Source organism: Hibiscus syriacus, unplaced genomic scaffold, assembly GCF_006381635.1.
Source record: "Hibiscus syriacus cultivar Baekdansim isolate YM2019G1 unplaced genomic scaffold, ASM638163v2 tig00000916_pilon, whole genome shotgun sequence".
Classification (NCBI taxonomy): Eukaryota; Viridiplantae; Streptophyta; class Magnoliopsida; order Malvales; family Malvaceae; genus Hibiscus; species Hibiscus syriacus.
Window position 1 is genome coordinate 2,765,118 of NW_024061833.1, and position 19,883 is coordinate 2,785,000.

The 19,883-nt window shown below is 33.3% G+C and overlaps 1 protein-coding gene across 1 annotated transcript; it reads left to right on the plus strand.

Moving 5' to 3' along the window:
• The first annotated feature begins 4,810 nt into the window (after positions 1–4,810).
• On the plus strand, positions 4,811–6,953 carry LOC120118139 (BAG family molecular chaperone regulator 1-like). The gene is made up of 4 exons (XM_039138269.1): positions 4,811–5,606; positions 5,690–5,946; positions 6,027–6,173; positions 6,255–6,953. Exons 1-4 carry the CDS (start codon positions 5,375–5,377, stop codon positions 6,630–6,632), a joined length of 1,014 nt encoding a protein of 337 aa, XP_038994200.1. The 5' UTR covers positions 4,811–5,374; the 3' UTR covers positions 6,633–6,953.
• The last annotated feature ends 12,930 nt before the right edge of the window (positions 6,954–19,883 follow it).

Genomic DNA, 19,883 nt, shown 5'->3' on the forward strand with positions numbered 1-19,883 from the left:
CTTTCTAATAACTCATATTTTGGTCATTCTAAATTATTTCATTATTATTTTGATTTGTCATGAATTTTTTATTTAATATAAAAATAATTTAAAATATAAAATTAAAAGAGATGGTGGTTGTCCACTATTCAACTATGTTGGATACCACCATCAACGGTCTTAGATAGAGGTCGTTCGGTCTCAAATTTTACCAGCCACTTCGTCTTAATCCTCTGAGTGCAAATTTGGCCTTCATTTTGTCGGAATATGCTCTGAATCTAATCAAAAGTGAGAAAACAGAAACAACGATCGTCATCCACCTCCTTAGATAGTTGTCGTTCGATCCCATATTTCATGTGTCGCTTCACCTTGATACCCTGAGCCCGAATCTAACCTTCATTTTGTCAGAACATGCTCCGAAGTAGACAAATAGGAGATCGAAAGTGAGGAAACTAAAATGTTTCAATTGAGATTTACAGGTTTTGGGACATTTTCCGGTGAAATAACCACTAGATTCAGTCTTTCAGACTCAGCATGTCAAAGCGAGTCTCTCGATATAATTTGAAATAAAACGATTGTCGATTTCGAAGGCTGACGGTGGTCGATTGTGACGAGAAGAGGCAGTGATGATGCTAATGATGATAAAGATGTGAAAATATTATTTTATTATTTATTTTAAATTATTATTATATTTTATTAATAATAAAAATGTCACGTCATATAATAATAGTGAAAATTTAGTGAAAATGGTGTAATTTACCCTATTTTAAACGTGGTTGGATCTTTTTACTGTATTTTTACTCTGTATACGTAGTAGGTAGCTTAGGTGTGTGTACTTTAATACGTACTTTACTCGGAGTGGACGTTTTTAGTTGCAACGAGGACGTCGCGTTGATTTTGTAAGAGTTTCTCCTGTGGCGCGAGACAAATTGTTTTGGTGAAATTTTGCAGTTCTGGTAGTAAATGACAACCCCAAATCCCACTACGAAAGCTACTTCCAATCTTCCTTCATTTATTGTGCCATTTCCATATTAGTATTTTAGGTAAAAAAATGTATTCCCCTATATAAAATAAATAGATAAATCTAGTTAATTCTTTTCAATTTTTTTTTTAAAATTTCTCGATTTAGTATGATGGTATTATTGACTGTCAGTCAAGTAATTATCACTCATATTTTATCATAATTAAAAACGGAGTTAAAATCAAATATGTATTAGGAGGATAAGCTATCCAAGTAAAAAATAATAGAGATTTATTGTGTATTTAATCTAAAAATTAAAGGAACAATAATATAATTTTATTTGAATTTAAATTGATAAAAAAAATTAAAATATTATTAGACAAAAAAATTGGAAGGAATAAAAGTCTCTTCCACTATCTTTATACATTCGTCCTGATCAAAACTTTCATTATGTTCTTTTTTATCTCTTCTCTTTTTCATATTTTATTTAATAAGTCAATCTATTTTTAATGAGCATAACGATTCTTATTTTTTATTTTTAATATGATTTTTCTCATGGATTTGTAGTATATTTTTAAGTTTGTATTTAATATTACTTATGTTGTTAACGTTTATTTTATTATCTTACTAATTTATTTTTAACTAATATTATTTTCATTTATAAATACTTGTAATCATTTTAAATAAATCTCACCTAAATTATGATAATATTTATAAATTGTCATCATTATATTTATTTTTATATTAATATAGATAATAGTTATCATTCATCATTGGCATTGATAATTTTTTTTTATCTTTTATATTTTAACATTAGCCTAGTTCGTATAACAGGAAGATTGATGATATTAATAACGATTTATGAGGAAAAGGAAATTTAAACAATATAATTAAATATAAAAAACCTCCAAATAATAAAATGAAGAGGGAGAGCACCACAGGTGTAGAAATTTATCAGGAGAAGGAAAACATGTGGGGGGATTTGACTGTGAACCATCAGCGGTTCAGTTGGGCCGTGCTCTCCCAAACTTTCATGTCTATAACATCAAACATCCCCCGGGGTTATCAAACCCGTCCGTTTTAATCATTAGGCCAATGATTAACAATCATGACACGACCTCCCCAATATAGGCCTATTTAGTACAATATTGAGAAATAAAAAAAAAACGAATTTGTTTAATTAATTTTTATAAAACATTTTTATTTATTAAACTATCAAATGAAATAAAATTTAAAATAAATTAATTAAATAAAGTCACTATACATGCATCGTAGTCGTAGAATGATCCGATTAATATTTGTGTTAATACATATCTTCCGTCACATCAATTTTTTCATTTAAATTTATTATTATTATTAAAATTATTATTATTAGTATTATTATTATAATTATTATTATTATTTATTATTAATATTAATATATATATATATTATTATTTAATAAATATTACAAACCCAAAAATGAGGCCCGATTACAACCAGGCCAGATCAGAAATGGTCCAAAATAGATGACCAAAACCTTTTAGGGTTTGTAACATATCAGCTAGGGTTTTCTAACCCTAGCCCCAGCCGCCGCTGCTTCCAGAAGCTCCCAGCTGCCACGCGGCGCCGCCTCTACCATTGCCTCATCCCCCTGCTGCCAAGTGCTCCAATCAGCCACTGCCGACGGTCAGCCGCCCCACGTCGCTACCTTACTGCCACGACACCCATCGAAGCTCCCAGAGGAGTCATTCCAGCCGTCCACGCATCCCGTTCTTCGGTGAGTCACCACAGATTCGGTGACTCACTAGAAATCATCTCTAGGACCAGTCCGACGAGAGCCTCGGTGGTGGCTATAAAAGCCACCACACCTGCATAGAGAAGAGGAAGACAGCCACGACAACAGAAGGGAAAACACAGACAGAAACGAAAAGAGAGCACAACAAATATAAACGAGACACCACGAGAAGAAAAACTACCAACGATCTCAGTCAACGACGAACCAATATAAAAAAAAGGAAAATAGAAGAGAAGAGAAGAGAAGAGAAGAGAGAGCTTACTTTGTCATCGGAGGCACTCGAAACATCACCGGAAACCTTCAGATTTCGAAGGTAAAATCCTAGATCTAGGAATTTCTAAGGATTTTTAGGACAAATAGAGGCCGTATTCGACCTTAGGATGTAGAGATCTATGGTTCGGTGGCCGGTAGTGGTGGTCGATGGTAGAGTAAGGCTGCCGATCGCTGGTCGGCCAGCCTCCGGCGGGAAGAAGGAAGAGAGAGGCGAGAGAGTTTTTCTTCTATCTCAGATAGAGAGAGAAGAGGAAAGAAGCGAATGAAGATGTTGGCCCGTAGGGCCAGCTGTTTAGGGTTTATAACCCCTCCCCCATACGACGTCGTTTAGGGGGAGGCGTGTGCGTGTAATTTCTATTAGGGGTAAACCCTATTCGCAGTCATTATAGTTTGTGATCATTACAATTTAGTCACTGAAATTAATTTCTGATTATTTTAATTTAGTCTTTTAATTTTATTTTATTTTAATTTAGTCCTTATCAGCATATATATTTAAGGTAAATATCAAATTTAGTCCCTCATAGTTTAGTAATTTTTATTTTAATCCCGTATTATGAATTATGGTTAAATCACACTGTTAGCACTCAAGTTTTATAATATTTCAAATTAGAACTTTAGTTTTATAATCTTACATTTTAATCATTAATTTCATTAGTTTTTATTTTTTTTACTATGATTTTTAATATTTTACATTTTAATAATATATTTTTATTTCCTTTTATTTTAATCATTATTTATTTTATTATTATTATTTTTTATTGTTTTAATTATTATTTCATTATTATTATTATTTATAAAAATAAATATATATATATATATATATAATAAATAATATATTTATTTTTATTTAAAATCCTATATTTCATAAATTACTTTTAATAATTATGTTTTAATATATATTTATTTATTTTTCAATATTAAGAAATGGCAGTATTAAAATAACTGGATATCCATTTTCTGATATTTTTAAATAAATAAATATCCTATTGTTTTAAAATTATTAATTGTTTCTTTATTAATATCGAAGAAAAGAGTTGTCTTAAGGCACCTAGAAGTCCTTTTTTGATATTTCTAAATAAATAAATATTTTATTTATATTTTATATATAAATATATTTTTTATATAATTATAACTTTGAAATAATAGAATTATAAATTAAATATATTTGAATTTTTAATAGAGACAATAATAAAGTACCAATTTTGGGCGTTGTAGGGGTGCTAATCCTTCCCTAAACGTAACCGACCACGAATCCATTTTTATTATTAAAAAGAACGAATTTTTGGTTAAACGCAGATCAGTTTATCTTTTAACTGATGTTTTCTTAAAAACTCTTTTAAAGGATGATTTTTAGGTATTCGACCTACCTGACCCAAAAGGCCGATGGCGACTCCCAAATTATTTTTAAAAAACCATTTATTCACATAACTTTTCCCGCCAAAATAAAAATTTCGTGCCCGGACGAAAACCGGTTACGACAGTCTTCATATATATATTTTATAATATTTAACTATTGTAACCCTAATATACCCCTCTATACCATACGTGTCTAACCACCAGCATCCAATCCCATACTTTCATTACCTAAACCATGTCGCAGACGAACACTATCCCAGATGCAGAGTTGGTAAAAACCGAAAGACCTAAATTTCGTGTCTGTTTTCCCCGTCGAATTTTACACGCTTTGGCGGCTTCCTTTGTTTGTAACTGTTCCTTTTTCAAATCAATTTTACGTATTAAAAAAATGAAATAATTTTCTCATTGCGGGTTTATATATATTTTATATTAATAACGTTGATTCTTAAGTCACAACAGCAGCTGAGTTAGCTGTCCACTCGTTTTTTTATTCAATTTCTCTTCTCTTCTTCCGCGAGTTTTCCAGAGCTTCAACGAAGGGGGAGAGAGAAGGAAGACCTGTTCACATAAAATTCTGAAAAAAGTTAAGGTTTCAGTTTCCTTTTGATTGTATATTTTCCCTGTGATTTTCTCGGAGAAGTGGCCAAAATCACAGATTCTTGGAAGCATTTGTTTTACGCTAGTGAATTTGGAGATTTATTTTTTGGTTTACATTACGCTTGGAGAGATCTGGGAGTTTGCGGGGAAAGAATCGAAGATTTTGCGTTTCATTTCTTTTTCTTCTTCTTTACATTGCCTTTGGTAAGACGCCATTGCTGGTGAAGGTGAAGAGTTTCCGTTTCTTTTCTTTTTTTCATTTTAATTTTATTTGTAAATCGCGTGAACGTAGGAATTGGGATCCTATAATGCTGGGATCGGAGTCGTAGAAACGTAACGTTTTGTGAAAAAATACAGATCGCTGACTTTTCTTGAGATCTAAAACAAGCCTTCATAAATATTCATTATCTTTATTTTTAGTAAAAGAAAAGATGATGAGAATGAAGACTAAAGCGACAGGGCTGTCGCCGGTGACGAATGGAGGAGGCTCTGCTTTTAGCGGTGGCGTTGAACCGGTTGCTCAGGATTGGGAGCTTAGACCTGGAGGCATGCTGGTTCAAAAGGACTCCGGTCGAAACTCCATCCCGCCACCGACTATTCGAGTTAGAGTCAAGTACCGTTCCATCTATCATGAAATCAGCATTAGTTCTCAAGCTACATTCGGTGAATTACTATCAAACTCTTTTATCATTTGGTTAATTAAAATTTAAGTTATTGAGTTTGGGTTAATTTTGAGTGTGTGTCAGGGGAGTTGAAGAAGATGTTGACAGGGCCAACTGGACTACACCATCAAGACCAGAAGCTGTTGTATAAAGACAAAGAGAGGGATTCCAACGCGTTTCTCGACATGGCTGGTGTGAAGGACAAATCGAAACTCGTTTTAACCGAAGACCCAATTAGTCAAGAGAAAAGGATATTGGAGACGAGAAAGAATGCTAAGATGGAGAAAGCTTCTAAATCTATCTCTGAAATCAGCTTGGAAATTGATAGTCTTGCTTCTCAGGTACACATTATTCAATTCTTCTACTCATGAGATTCATGATTTGTGCTTTGAATTTATGTAATTACGGGATATCGTGTTAGGTGTCAACCCTTGAAACGATCATTTCTAAAGGTGGGAAAGTAGCAGAGAAAGATGTGATTAGTTTGATTGAGCAGTTGATGAATCAATTGCTTAAATTAGATGGGATTATGGCTGATGGAGATGTCAAATTACAAAGGAAAATGCAGGTACCTGAAATGTATATTTGCTTTGGTTTTTGTTTTTGATAGTATAAAGAACCATGTATTCATTTGCCATTGTTGTAGCAGGTGAGAAGAGTTCAAAAATATGTCGAAACATTGGATACGTTGAAGATCAAAAATGCTATGCCTAACACCAATGGAGGACAAACGGAAACTCAAAATCAAAATAAGCATTCAAATGCTCGGAAACTAGCTCCGGTACAAGAGCAGCAATCTAGGCGTTTTAACGGGCAAAAACTGGCACCAATTCAAGAGCAGCAATCAAGCAATTCAGTTTCCCATTTGCCTGTACACCAACAATACCAGCAACAGCAGCAGCAATCAGCATCGGGGTCCGTCGTAGTCACCACGAAATGGGAGACATTCGATTCATCGCCGGTATCCACATCTACATCAACCGCCAATAATTCAGCCCCACCGAAGTTCCCTTGGGACTTCGACTAAGCAGTATGCTACGTCTCTGTTCTTTTCTTCGTTTTTCCTGTGTGAATGTGCTTTGGGTGTTCTTCTTCTTCCTGTACTTAGATTTTCTCGAGCAACCCTCTATATTTTTTTCTCTTTAATCTGTCATTAAGTTCATAAAAATAAAACGGGGGCTTCCATCATTTTAGTTAAGAACCTATTATTTGTAACCTATTGTCGTTGAATTCATTTCCCAGTTTGTGTACTGCCCTCTTTTGATGGTGACAAACATATGTATATTTGTAGACTTTGTTAATTGAAAAGATACTACCCTCTAGGGTTTTTAAACCCTTGTTTGCCTAATGAATAGTCTGCATATCTAGCCAAATGAGAACCTTTGATATTTATTCATTACAAAGAAAACCATTTTGGGTTATATGGACCTGAAATTAGAACTATCGTTTTTTTTTTGTCTAAAAAGCTCGAACCGATTCAACAAGATATTTATTTATAGTGTATACCATTGCTTGATGTGGAGTCTTGATTAATATAATATCAAATCTTTCTAATGATGGGTAGTTGAGTACGATAAAAAGTGCACAATTAGGAAATGATGATTTGTGGGTTAATTTAACCGTTTAATTTGGAAGTGTGTGTTCTAATTTCAGAAAACCTTCTTTATTTGGTTCAAGAAGCAAGTGTTTAGTATTTGAGGCTATGATATTACCTATTACCAACCACAATGCATAGGGCAGATCAAGATGGAGTAAAGAATCACAACACCGAGCTTAATGAAACATGATTGGGTTATAATTGAGTACTCTGCTTTTGTATTTATTGGTTAAGAAGAGTAGATTTTGATTCATCGTTGGAACTTGGAATGTTTTAATCAAACGAAAGTTTTTTTTTTGGATAAATAATCAAACGAAAGTTGATTGCACTGTCGTGTAGATAATTTGAATCAAGTCATGTTAAAAATATTTATTTTGAATAGTCTGGAATGATTGTAAGGTTGTGTTAAAGAGAATGATATTTTAAAGGTCTTGAGTTCGAGCATTTATATTTATAAGATGTATTTGTATTTTTATTTGGTTAAAAGATTTTTAAACAGATATTATATTGTGATTATCTCAAATTATTAAGAAAAAGAATGATTAGTTTAGCATTTATATTTAATGAATTTAGCGATAATTGGTTTAACAATGATCAAAATTTAAAATATAAAAAAGTTAAATATAATTATATTAGAGTATTGATTTCGCATTTTATATTAGTTCAAGGACTAATAAAAATGGACAAAAATAAAGGTTGGTCAAAAAGTCCAAGCTAATTCAATATAACAAAAAATGGGCTTAAAGTATGTAGGTGTTTTATACGTATAAGATAGTTGTCGGCAATAGCTTATGTTCCATAAACGTGAAAAATAAGTTCAAGATTTTAAAAGTTATATTTTATATATCATTAAAATTTATGATTCGAATTATATTTGATCTGATTTAAAAATAATATGATGCAGTCCACTTGGTCAAAGAAAACAATATGAAAGAAAGAATAAAAATATGTGATGAATCTGAAAACTGTCAAACTAATACAATTATATACGTAACTAAAATTTTAAAATTTAAAGTATTTAAGAATATTCATTTTATAATTTATTTTCAATTATAATGAATTTTTTCTTTTCTACCTAATTTTTTTTTTGTTTATGATTTTGTACACAAGTGTATGCGTTTTTGTTTATTTTCTTATTGCTGTGATGTTTAATCACCGTTATATAACAAATATATTTGAGAATATTTATATTTTTATATTCCTATCAAATTCAATATTCTATCATTATCATACAAAGTAGACAAAATTAAAACCTAGTAAGACTTGCTGCCTGGCAACTCATCTTCTGCTGCATAGACGTAGACTCATATCTATCCTCGTAGATAGGAACCAACATAAGATGTCAGGTTAAGTGGATAACTTATAAAATTTTAAGGATAAAAATACATTATCAATTAAAATATAAAAATATCTAAAATATATATTACTTTAAAATTTTAAGAGACAGACTGTTTTTACCCATCCCACTCCAATCCATCACTGCCCAAGAAAGGGATGAAGAGGGAACAGGTTCCCTTGAGTTGTGGATAGAAATGGAACCCTAAGGCCAAAAAAGCAAATGGTGATGGAGAAATTTGGAATAAAGAGTGCAGCAACATAGCATTTAAAACCATGGACATGAACCATCCAATAATTGATGGAGAAAGGTAAATGTATGAGAGTCGAGTCAATGTATATATATATATATATATATATATATATATATATATTCACCCTTTTCAACCATCTGGGACGCATACAATAAATCAATAATGCATGGGTTTGAGCTCTCTCTCTCTCTCAAATTGATAAACACCTAGAAGATATTTAAATCAAAATTGATGGAGAAAGTAATTAAATTAGAAAATTTGGGGGTGTTAAGTAGGGTTGTAAATGAGACGAGACAGATGCGAGCTACTCGAGATCGACTCGGTCAAAGCTCAAACAATACTCGAATCAAATGAGTTCGACTCGAATTCTTAACGAGCTAAAATGAGCTACTTAATACTCGACTCGAAAAGCTCGCGAGCTACTCGGAAAAAATATTACATTATAATTTTAGATTTTTAAAAAATACATTATTGATAATTATAAATTTTTAAAAATATATTTTTAAATGTAATATAAGATTTTTTAAGATTCAAATTCGAGTTTGAGTTCGAGCTTGAATCGAACTCAAAATTGAGCTTCAATCGAGCTCCTGATTTTTTTTGAGTTCGAGCCTTTTCGAGTTCGAGTTCGAGTTGAGTTTCAATATTATATTTCGAGTTCGAGCTGAGCTTGATAATTTTTAGCTCTCGAGTTTTCGAGTCGAGTCGAGCCTAATTTTAAACTTTTCGAGTTCAAGTTGAGCTCAACAATACTCGAACTCGACTCAGCTCGTTTATAGCCCTAGTGTTAAGTTTAATATCACTTATTTGAAAAGTTATAGAGACTTAAAGAGTAATTGAGCCATAAAAGGTAAGACTATAACTTAAATTTATTTATTTCAAAATTAATAGGATTTAAAGGTATTTCAATGGTTAAAGGGATATTGTTATCTTAGAACTCTAAAGTTCAAACGCATCTTCTGTGAGGTGTTTGAACGTTTATTGTCAAATAATTAATAGTCTTTCGAACAAATATTATCTTGTAACCATTCTAGATTAATACAATAAAATTAATAGGAATTAAAGAGAAATTGAACTAGAAAATTTGGGGGTCTCCCATCATTAGGATTGAGCAACAAAAAATGATTAACTGAAAATCATTTTATTTAGCAGGTTTATGATTCAGAAGTTTACAAATTACGGTTATTCGAATATAATATTTTTTAATTTAAGATTATTTTATAATATAAAAATAAATATTTATGTTTAAAAATAGTAAAAATAACTTAAAATTACTATATAAAAATTATTAATCATTTTTATTTATTTAAAAAATTAAACTTTTAAGAGATATTTATAAAAGAACTTTTAAAAAATATCAAAATAATATTAAAAATCATAAAATGAAATTATTTTATTATAAACAAATACACAACTCAAAACCTAAAATAAATATTAAGAAATTATAATCAAAATTAGATGATGGTAAAAAAATTAAAAATAAAATCGAATCGTATTTATTCCTATCCATCATAAACTTAGTTTTGTTTATGATTTCCCTATTAAATATTGTCGCAACCGTCTTTCGGGTGGGCCCAGAATTGGGTTTCGACTTGAAAAAAATGTTAGAGTCACTACCGATCATTTAAAAACAATATTTAGGTTGATCGGACACCATCTTACCTGATCTGTGTTTTATCAGAAATATGTCAGATTCATGAGTCGGTTACAGTCAAGAAAGGATTAGCACCCTTGAACTGCCCTTTCGATAATATTTAATTTCTCGGTTGTCTTAATTACGAAAATTGAAATTAAAATTAAAATTTAAATACTCGATTCAAATCACTTACCTTTGATTAGTTAAAATTGTCCCTAAGAAGTCAAAATAAATATTAAATGGTAAAATAAAAAAGGTTAAAATAAATGAAAAAAAGGTTAAATACAACAATATTAAAAGTGAAAAGCAATAAAATAAAATAAAGAAAATATTAAAACAAAAAAATAAACTAAAAAATGTTAAATTTTAAAAGAGAAAAAAGAAGAAAAAATATTAAAAGGAAGAAAAATGTTTTTTTTAAATGCTAAAAAACAAATAAAAAAGGACCGAATTGAATTAATTATATCTTTATGGCGTGAATTACTATTAGACAGTGATCTGCCAAAGAAAACAAAATGTTAGGGGATTAAATCGTAAAATATAACAAATATAACGAAGGATGAAATTGAAATAATTGAAAATTCGGAGGTAAAATTGAAATAGGTGACTAAAATGAATTACACATCAAAACTTGAGGAACTGCGAAAATAATTTAACTATCTCCTATTTGCACAAAGGTCCCTTGGCTATAAATAGCCAAAAAAAACCAAAAAAAATCATTTTTCACCAAACCAGAAAAAAAAAATCTCAAAATCCTCTAAAATGCTCTCCACTTCCTCGACAGCCGGCTGAGTCGCAGGTCATACTTCAGCAATGCCTCCGCCACTCCGATCGCCGCCTCTGGTGGCTGAAAAAAAACAAGCTTCCCCTAAAACGTTCCCCACAACACCATGAAGTGAAATCCGAACACAAAACCTCCTAAAAACGCCTCCTCCGACGTAGAATATCTAAATAAAAAAGTTTCGATTTTTACCCCTTTTTCGTCGGGGTTTCTTCGTTTTTCTCGTCGACCGGTAATGCTTCTACGCTCCGATGACCCTCCTCGAGACAAATCTCTATGCTTTTGTTTTGATTTTTGGCTTGTGTGTTTTTACTGTATATGGCTCGGGTTTTTTTTGTGCTAGTTGTCGTTTGTGTTTTTGGTGTATAGTTGCTCGATTGATGTTTTGCTGCCCGTTTTTGTGTTGCTCCCCCGGTTGTTGGTTATGTTCTTGGGGTATTTATACTCCACCATAACATGGTGGTTGCCAATCATTTCGGGATGGTGCAGCTCCGGTGATTGTGTTCGGTTAGTTATTTCCCACGTTCGCCGAGAATCATGGGGACTATCGGTTGTTATTTGCTTCGATTTGGCAGTTGTTTGTTTCCCCAAAATTTAACCATTGATTTGGCGCGTTCTGGTTTGTTACATTGCCCGAAAACTGTTTGGAGGTCATTCCTGAGCGTTTGGCCGATCCTGACCGTTGGATTGGGTCAGTTCCGATGGTCCAAATCTGGCTGCGGCGTGATGATATCTTAGGGTTTAGCAAACCCTAGTCTCCTGATCTATTGTGGGTCGTTGGATCAGTTGATCTGATCCAACGGTTGTCATACTTACGATGCTTTGATAAATGTTGAAATCCTAATCCGGGTGGGCTTACTGGGTCAGGCCTACCTACCCTGTCGGGTAGCCCACACCCTTGTTGGACCTGGACCGAATAAAATAAAATAAAATAAAATATAATATAAAACATATAAAAAATATATAACAAAATAATAATAATAATATATTATATATTTTTTCAAAAATATTTCCCAAAACTATATAATATATATTTTCAAAAATATTTTAAAACTATATATTATATATATTTTTTAAAAATGTTTTCAAAATTATATATTATATAAGTTTTCAAAAACTATATTATATATATATATATATATATATATATATATATATATTCAAAATGTTTTCAAAAACTATATATTATATATATATTTTCAAAATGTTTTCAAAAATTATATATTATATATATTTTCAAAACCTGATTTTTTTAAAATTATATGTTTCAAAAAAAAATTCTTTCAAAAACTATATGATATTATTATATAAAAAAACTCCGGACGAAAATGAGTGTCTACAGCTGCCCCTCTTTGTCCTTTTTCGTGTAACGAAAAATAGGACAAAGATAAAATGACACATTTTTTGTTCGGTATAAAGGGGTGGTCCCTGAGTCTAATATCCTCCTTTATGGAGTTGAAAATTGACTCTAATATTGCAATTAGGAATAACTCCCTGTTAAACTGAGTTGCGGATGACTCCTCTGTCGCGAAGTTGTGTCAGTCTTGAAATGATATCATTCTTCATGAAATTGAAATCGAGGTTCGGAATTTGAATCGAAAGGTGACTTCTTATTGCCAAATCATAGTCAATATTGGTCTTTTCCTTGGTTTAAAGACCTCAGTTTGAAAAATTGACTGGAAAGTAGTTCCTCGACACTACCATGTGTTGATAGACCCTCGAGCTGAATGAAATCGAACTTGAAAGTCTTCAATAACAGATAGTTTTTCTCGACTTAAGCTATGCTGCTGGGAGATAGTTGCTCGTCACTAAAACACAGCTAACCCAGGTCTTCTTCTTGACTTAAAGACCTCGGTTTAAACTTCAACTGGAAAGTAGTTCTTCGTTGCTACAATACAATTGATATGCCAATGAAATCGAACTCGAAAGTCTTCATTAAAAGATAGCTTTTCTCGACTTAAACTAAGATGTTAGGAGATAGTTTCTTATCACTAAAACACAACTAACTCAGTTCTTCTTCTTGACTTAAAGACTCCGGTTTAAACTTCAACTGGAAAGTAGTTCTTCGCTACTACAATGTGGTTAATACGCCCTCAAGTTGAATGAAATCGTACTCGAAAGTCTTCATTGACAGATAACCCTTCTCTCCTTAAGCTATGCTGTAAATTTGATATACCCTTGAGCCGAATGGAATCGAACTCAGAGGTTTTTGTTGACAGATAACCCTTCTCGCCTTGAGTTATGTTGTACTAGATTGAGAGATTGCCCTATATCTTCTTCTTGACTTAAAGACCTTGGTTTAAACTTCAACCGAAAAGTAGTTCCTCGCTACTACCATACGGTTGATAAGTCATCGAGTTGAATGGAATCAAACTCGACAATTTTTTGTTGACAGATAGCCCTTCTCGCCTTGAGCTATACTGTAATAGGATGATAGATAACCTCCTATTACTGCAAATGATTCATTTGTTGTGAAACTAAGTCAATCCATTTGGGCATGATATCCTCATTCGTGAAGTTGAAATCGTTGATGGCTCATTCGCTGTGAAGTTGAGCTTTTGAATTGGATATCCTTCATTGTGAAGTTGAAATCCAATCTCGAGTTATAGTGTTTCACCAAATTGGCTTTGGGTTGGATATCCTTCGTTGTGAAGTTGAAATCCAATCTTGAATAGGTTGCGTCGTCTTGAGTTCAATATCTTTCACCGTGAAGTTGAAATCTAGCTCGAAACGTGAACTGGAAAGTTGTTTGTTGACAGACAGTTTTTCTCGACTCAAGCTATGTTGTAAATTTCCTCTAAATGAATGATGGCCTCCCTTCGCGTGTCTAAACCGATCATAATTCTTTAGATGACTCCCCTTCATGGGAAAGCCAAGTGGTATATTCTGCCAGTTGGATATCATCCGTCGTGGAGTTGAAATATGGTTTGAAAACGTTAACTGGAAACTAGTCACTCGTCGTTGAGTTAAGATGAACTAGATCTGTTCTGAATTGACTCTCGAACCCGTCTGAAGTTGATTCTAAGATCTGTCGATCTTCCCATAGGTCAAGTTGGTTAAGGTGTAGCTCCCCGTCACTGAGTTAAGCAACCACCATCAATTTTTGAAGGTGCTTTTGAATCGAGTATCTTTCATCCTGAAGTTAAAACTTGACTCCAAAGCGACAAAAATTATGTATGCGAAAAAATGATAAATGTTATGCTCTTAAGTATGTCTAAGATGTATGCAACATGAATTAGTTCTTGTTTTATCTCCTGAATGGAGCCTCATTTTTGTCTGCCGGTGTAACATCCTTAATATCGGGTTAGTGATTAAATTATAAAGTTTCAGAATTTGGTGATTAAAGTAGAATAATTGAATAGTTTAATGAGTTATACGGGAAATATTGTGTAGGATTGAAGTGTAAAGAAGAAGAAAGTGAAGGACAAAATGGACATTGATAAAGGAAAATAATTTAATTGTTATGGTTATATATGTTTCCACGTGGAATGGGGTGGAGAAGGAAATAAGCTTCAAGAGTTCTCTTCTTCTCTTCTTTTCTCCATACGTGAAGACCCAAGCTAAAGGTAAGATATCTTGTTAGTAAAATTCTTGATGAATTTATGGTTGATTTATGACCATTAGACAATAGTTAAGCTTAAGGAAAAATTAATTTGTTTTAAAACAACAAGATGATGGAGTTAGGAATGATTAAAGAAAGGAAGTGGAAAAGTGAAATCTTGATATGAAAGTATTAAGTAGATTCCAAGCTTAAATTTGACTTCTCATTAATGGAATTAAGGAATAGGAAGTGTTAGAATGTGAATTAGAACATGTTGGGAATTAAGTGTGATTCTTAAATATCATAGAAATGATAGGATTTTGAGTTTAAAGAAGAGATTATTGAGTATGAATGAGTGTAAGTATATGTATGCAAGTTAGGGAGTTAAACGAGGTGAAATATAAAGAGCTGAGTTGAAAAGAGAGTGATTTTCGTGCTTAAAATGGCATTTCTAGGCTAGGAGTATCGGTACCCATTCAACAGGTACCAATACCCTCTCAAACGAAAGAATCACGGAATGTATTGAGGGTATCGATACCCAGTTGGGTATCGATACCCCCTTGAACGAAAAATCACAGAATGCCATGAGGGTACTGATACCTTAAGTAGTGTATCGATACCCCCTAAAGGAAAAATAAAATAGTGATTCCTTAAATTTGTTTAAGTTATTAGAAGCAAGTTACAAGGTTTAGGCATTTGATATGGATCCATATATGATTATGTAGATACTAAACGTAATCTCGTTCCGGAACAATCGAAGGATTAGGATCAATCCAAAGCATCAAGGCTAAGGTGAGTGCATATTAGAGATGTAGTTCAAAGGAATTAAGACTTGTGATAAGTCTATTTCCTAGATTAATTTCATAGTATGGTAGTTATGAACATGCATACATTATAGTCTTTAAACATGCATAAGTTATATATGTTGACATACGATTCGATACATGATCCATGTGAATGTACTCAAATACTTATATTACATGATATGAGATTAATGGTTATATGTACATGGGAAATGTGATAGAAAAAATAATATATATGGTTACAAGGGAAATGATACAAGTACATAGTTATATGAAATATAATATTAATGCCCATATTATGTAATGTGAGAGCTATAGGTATAGTTGGCATGCCAAGAGTCGAGGGTTTCATAGGTCATTCGGGACAATTCATATATCCTTCGGGATATACTCACAGATCCTTCAGGACAATTTCATATGTCACTCAGTGAGAATTATACGAGCTGTGGCGACAGCAGATGTGCACAACCTCTATGTACTCGAATACCTTAAGTTCTCAGTATATACATGGGCCTATAAATAATGTGAAAAGTGTGTATTTCATTATATGTGATAGCATCAATATTGTTTATAGCGAATCATATGAATTGATATGGAATTCTGAATGTTATGTTGCATGTTCATATACATAATAGATGCATTATTATAGATTTATGCCTCACTAAGTCTATAACTTAGTGTGTAAGTGATTTACACGTAGGTACAGAAAAGCAAGAAGATCGGTCTTAGGAGCAGCAGATCAGTATATCCTTATTTGAAGATCATATCAGAAGCACCTTACATAGTATGTCAATTTATATTTTATATGGGTTGGCATGTAAATAGAGTCATATGGTATGTACGCTCTGATCGAGGTGTAATGTTTTGAACTCGGTAATGTAATTATAGTTTTGTATTAATGAAAGTTTTAAATTTATGATGGTTTTATAAAAGCAAAAGCTTTGAAAAGTCAATGTGACACCTTCGATTCGTATTCGGGTCAGATACGGGTTAGGGGTGTTACATTTAATGGTATCAGAGCTACAGTTTAGTTGATTCTTGGCATAAACCGAAGTCCAAAGTGTCATAAAAAGTGTACATGCCAACATAGTAGTAAGAACTTCTGATCTGATAAGAGTAATGAGTATGTTGTTTAGCTAATATAGATATTTGATTATGTTTTATTAGATGTTCGGATAAGATAGCTCCCTAAGTGAAGCGGGAGATGAGAGATTAGCTGAGAGCAGTAATTCACCTGCCCTGGCCAGACAAGGTGAAGAACACGCACCTTCTGGAGTGCCTGTAGCTGATCAAGATGTATTCTTCAGGACGTTGAACGTGGTATTGGCGCGTTTCCAACCTCATGCTACTTCAACTCCGAAAATGAATGTTGTAAAGGAGTTGAAGGGTTTAGGAGCTCCAGAGCTTCAGGGTAAAATCGAAGAAGGTCCCATTGCTGCGAACCTTTGGCTCAATGACGTGAAGATTATGTTAGAAGGACTCCACAGTTCTGATGTGAAGAACCTTGACGGAGTAGTCTCCATGCTTCGTGGGCAAGCGAGAATATGGTGGACAAATGTCACATTGAGGATGACAAGTGATCGTGTGACATGGTCTCTATTTCTAGAAGAATTTTGGCACAAGTATATAGGGGATCAGTTTATCAAACAAATGAAGCAAGAATTTCTGAACTTAAAGAAAATGAACCACACGGTGTATGAATATGAGTGAGAGTTTAACAAAATAAGTCGCTTTACAGCGAAACTAGTGCCTACAGAGAATAATGCCTGTAAATGGTTTGTGGATAGCTTGCGCCCGAGGTTAAAAGAGATGTTTATTGTACTGAATTTGTCCTCATTCCAAAAAGTAGTGAACTGTGATAAAGCTCTAGAGAGAGCTCAGAATGAGCAGTTTGGGGAGTAAAGATCCCAACCATCCAAAAGAACTAGAGTTTCATCGAGTTTTTCACCGCCCAAGAGAGGTAGAGATTCAGGCTTTCGATCTCATGCAAGGTCGGAATCAATGTCATCCTCTGCTAGAGGATCAAATCAGATGAGAGTCAGTCAGACTCAATCTATAGGGTCTGGTGAAGGGCGAGTACAATAGAGTCAAGTTAGACAGTGTCAGATTTGTGGGAGAAATCATAGTGGCATATGCAGAGTTAAAATAAGAGCTTATTTTCGATGTGGGGAAACAAGGCATTTTATGAGGGATTCTTCTTTGAGGACCGAAGAGCCAATCCAACTAGAAAGATCTGCTTCAATTTCTCAGAGGGGACGAGGTAGAGGTAGAGGTAGAGGTAGAGGAAGAAATCTGACAGAATCTGCTACTCAACAGGAGGTTCGATCCACTGCTCGGGTGTATAACCTCAAAACCAATGAATACCGGGATAATCTAGAAATTATAACAGGTACCTTTTTACTGTGGGAATAGATGTGTTATGGTATTGATTGATTCGGTATCTACCTATTCATACATTAATAGTAAGATAGTGAAAGAATTAAACATTCCATTAGAAGACACCAGTAATGAAGTTACAGTTATGAATCCGTTATGGCACAGTGCTCGAGTTAATAGAAGGTGTCGAGGGTGTCCCATACGAACTCAGGGAATTGAATTCCCTGCTAATCTGATGGGCTTACCTTTTGACTAATTTGAAGTAATCTTGGGAATGGATTGGTTATACCGTTATCATGCAAATGTTGATTGTAGATTAAAGAGGGTAACGTTAGTCAACTCATATGGATTAAAAGTGGCAGTATTCAGTGAAGGATTGAATCCATTGGCAAATGTTATTTCTGTGATGTTAGCAAAGAAGCTATTACTGCAGGGATGTCAGGGGTTTATTGCGAATGTATTGGATGTGAGAACTAAAGAGAAGGGGATTGAGGAAATTCCCATAGTTCGAGAATTTCCTGATTTATTTCCTACAGAATTATCGGGTTTGCCTCCAGATAGAGAGGTGGAATTCCAGATCAAGATAATGTCGGGAACTGCGCCTATTTCCATGGCACCATATAGAATGGCTCCAAAAGAGTTGCAAGAATTAAAGATTCAGCTGTAGGAGTTATTAGACAAAGGATTTATAAGACCGAGTGTTTCGTCATGGAGAGCTCCAGTATTGTTCGTCAAAAAGAATGATGGATCAATGTGTATCTGTATCGACTATAGACAACTCAATAAAGTAATAATTAAGAATAAGTATCATCTCCCTAGAATTGATGATTTATTTGATCAGTTGAAGGGAGCTTCAGTCTTCTCTAAGATTGACTTGCGATCGGGATATCATCAATTGAAAGTTCAAGAGAAATATATTCCAAAAATTGCATTTAGAACGAGGTATGGCCACTATGAGTTCATTGTGATGCCCTTCGGAGTTACAAATGCACCAGATGCTTTTATGGACTTGATGAATCGAATTTTTCAACCTTATTTGGACCAATTTGTAGTGGTGTTTATCGATGACATATTGGTATATTCAAAGACAAATGAAGAGCATAGTGCACATTTTAAGATAGTCTTGCAAACTCTTCGAGACAATAAGTTATATGCCAAGCTATCCAAATATGAATTCTGGTTGAATAAAATTATATTTCTCAGACATGTGATTTTTGCAGAAGGAATTCGAGTGGATCCTCAGGAAGTAAAAGCTATCCTTGAATGGGAGGTTCCCAAGAATGTATCTGAAGTTCACAGTTTTCTAGGACTTGCCGGTTATTATCAAAGGTTCGTTAAGAACTTTTTGATGATCGCTATACCATATACAAAGTTGATAAGAAAAGGTGTAACATTTCTGTGGACCCTTGAATGTCAAGAAAGTTTTGATATACTGAAAAAGATTTTGACAGAAGCTCCAGTATTAATTCAACCGGAGTCTAGTAAAAACTACATGGTCTATAGTGACGCGTTCCATAATGGCTTGGGATGTGTACTAATACAAGAGGGTAAAGTGGTAGCGTATGTGTCGAGACAATTAAAACCACACGAGAAAAATTATCCTACACATGATCTGGAGATGGATGCAGTGATATTCGCCCTGAATATCTGGCGCCACTACTTGTATTGTGAATGATGTTATATATATACAGATCATAAGAGTCTGAAATATCTGATGACCCAGAAGGAGTTGAATTTAAGGAAAAGGAGGTGGATAGAAATTTTGAAAGATTATAATGTTGTTATAGATTTATATCCTGGAAAAGTAAATGTGGTAGCAGATGCTTTAAGCCGAAAGATGTTTGCAGCCTTACGAGCCTTAGATGCTAGGTTGTCATTGAATGATGATGGTTCTTTATGTGTAGAATTAACCCTTCGTCCATCATGGATAGATAGAATCAAAGAATTACAAGCTA

Bases quoted from the DNA above. Each gene is read 5' to 3' on its own strand.
- LOC120118139 (XM_039138269.1), top strand. From the start codon at position 5,375: ATGATGAGAATGAAGACTAAAGCGACAGGGCTGTCGCCGGTGACGAAT. The intron at 5,607-5,689 runs GTGAATTACTAT...AGTGTGTGTCAG, and splicing joins TAGTTCTCAAGCTACATTCG to GGGAGTTGAAGAAGATGTTG. The intron at 6,174-6,254 runs GTACCTGAAATG...TTGTTGTAGCAG, and splicing joins AATTACAAAGGAAAATGCAG to GTGAGAAGAGTTCAAAAATA.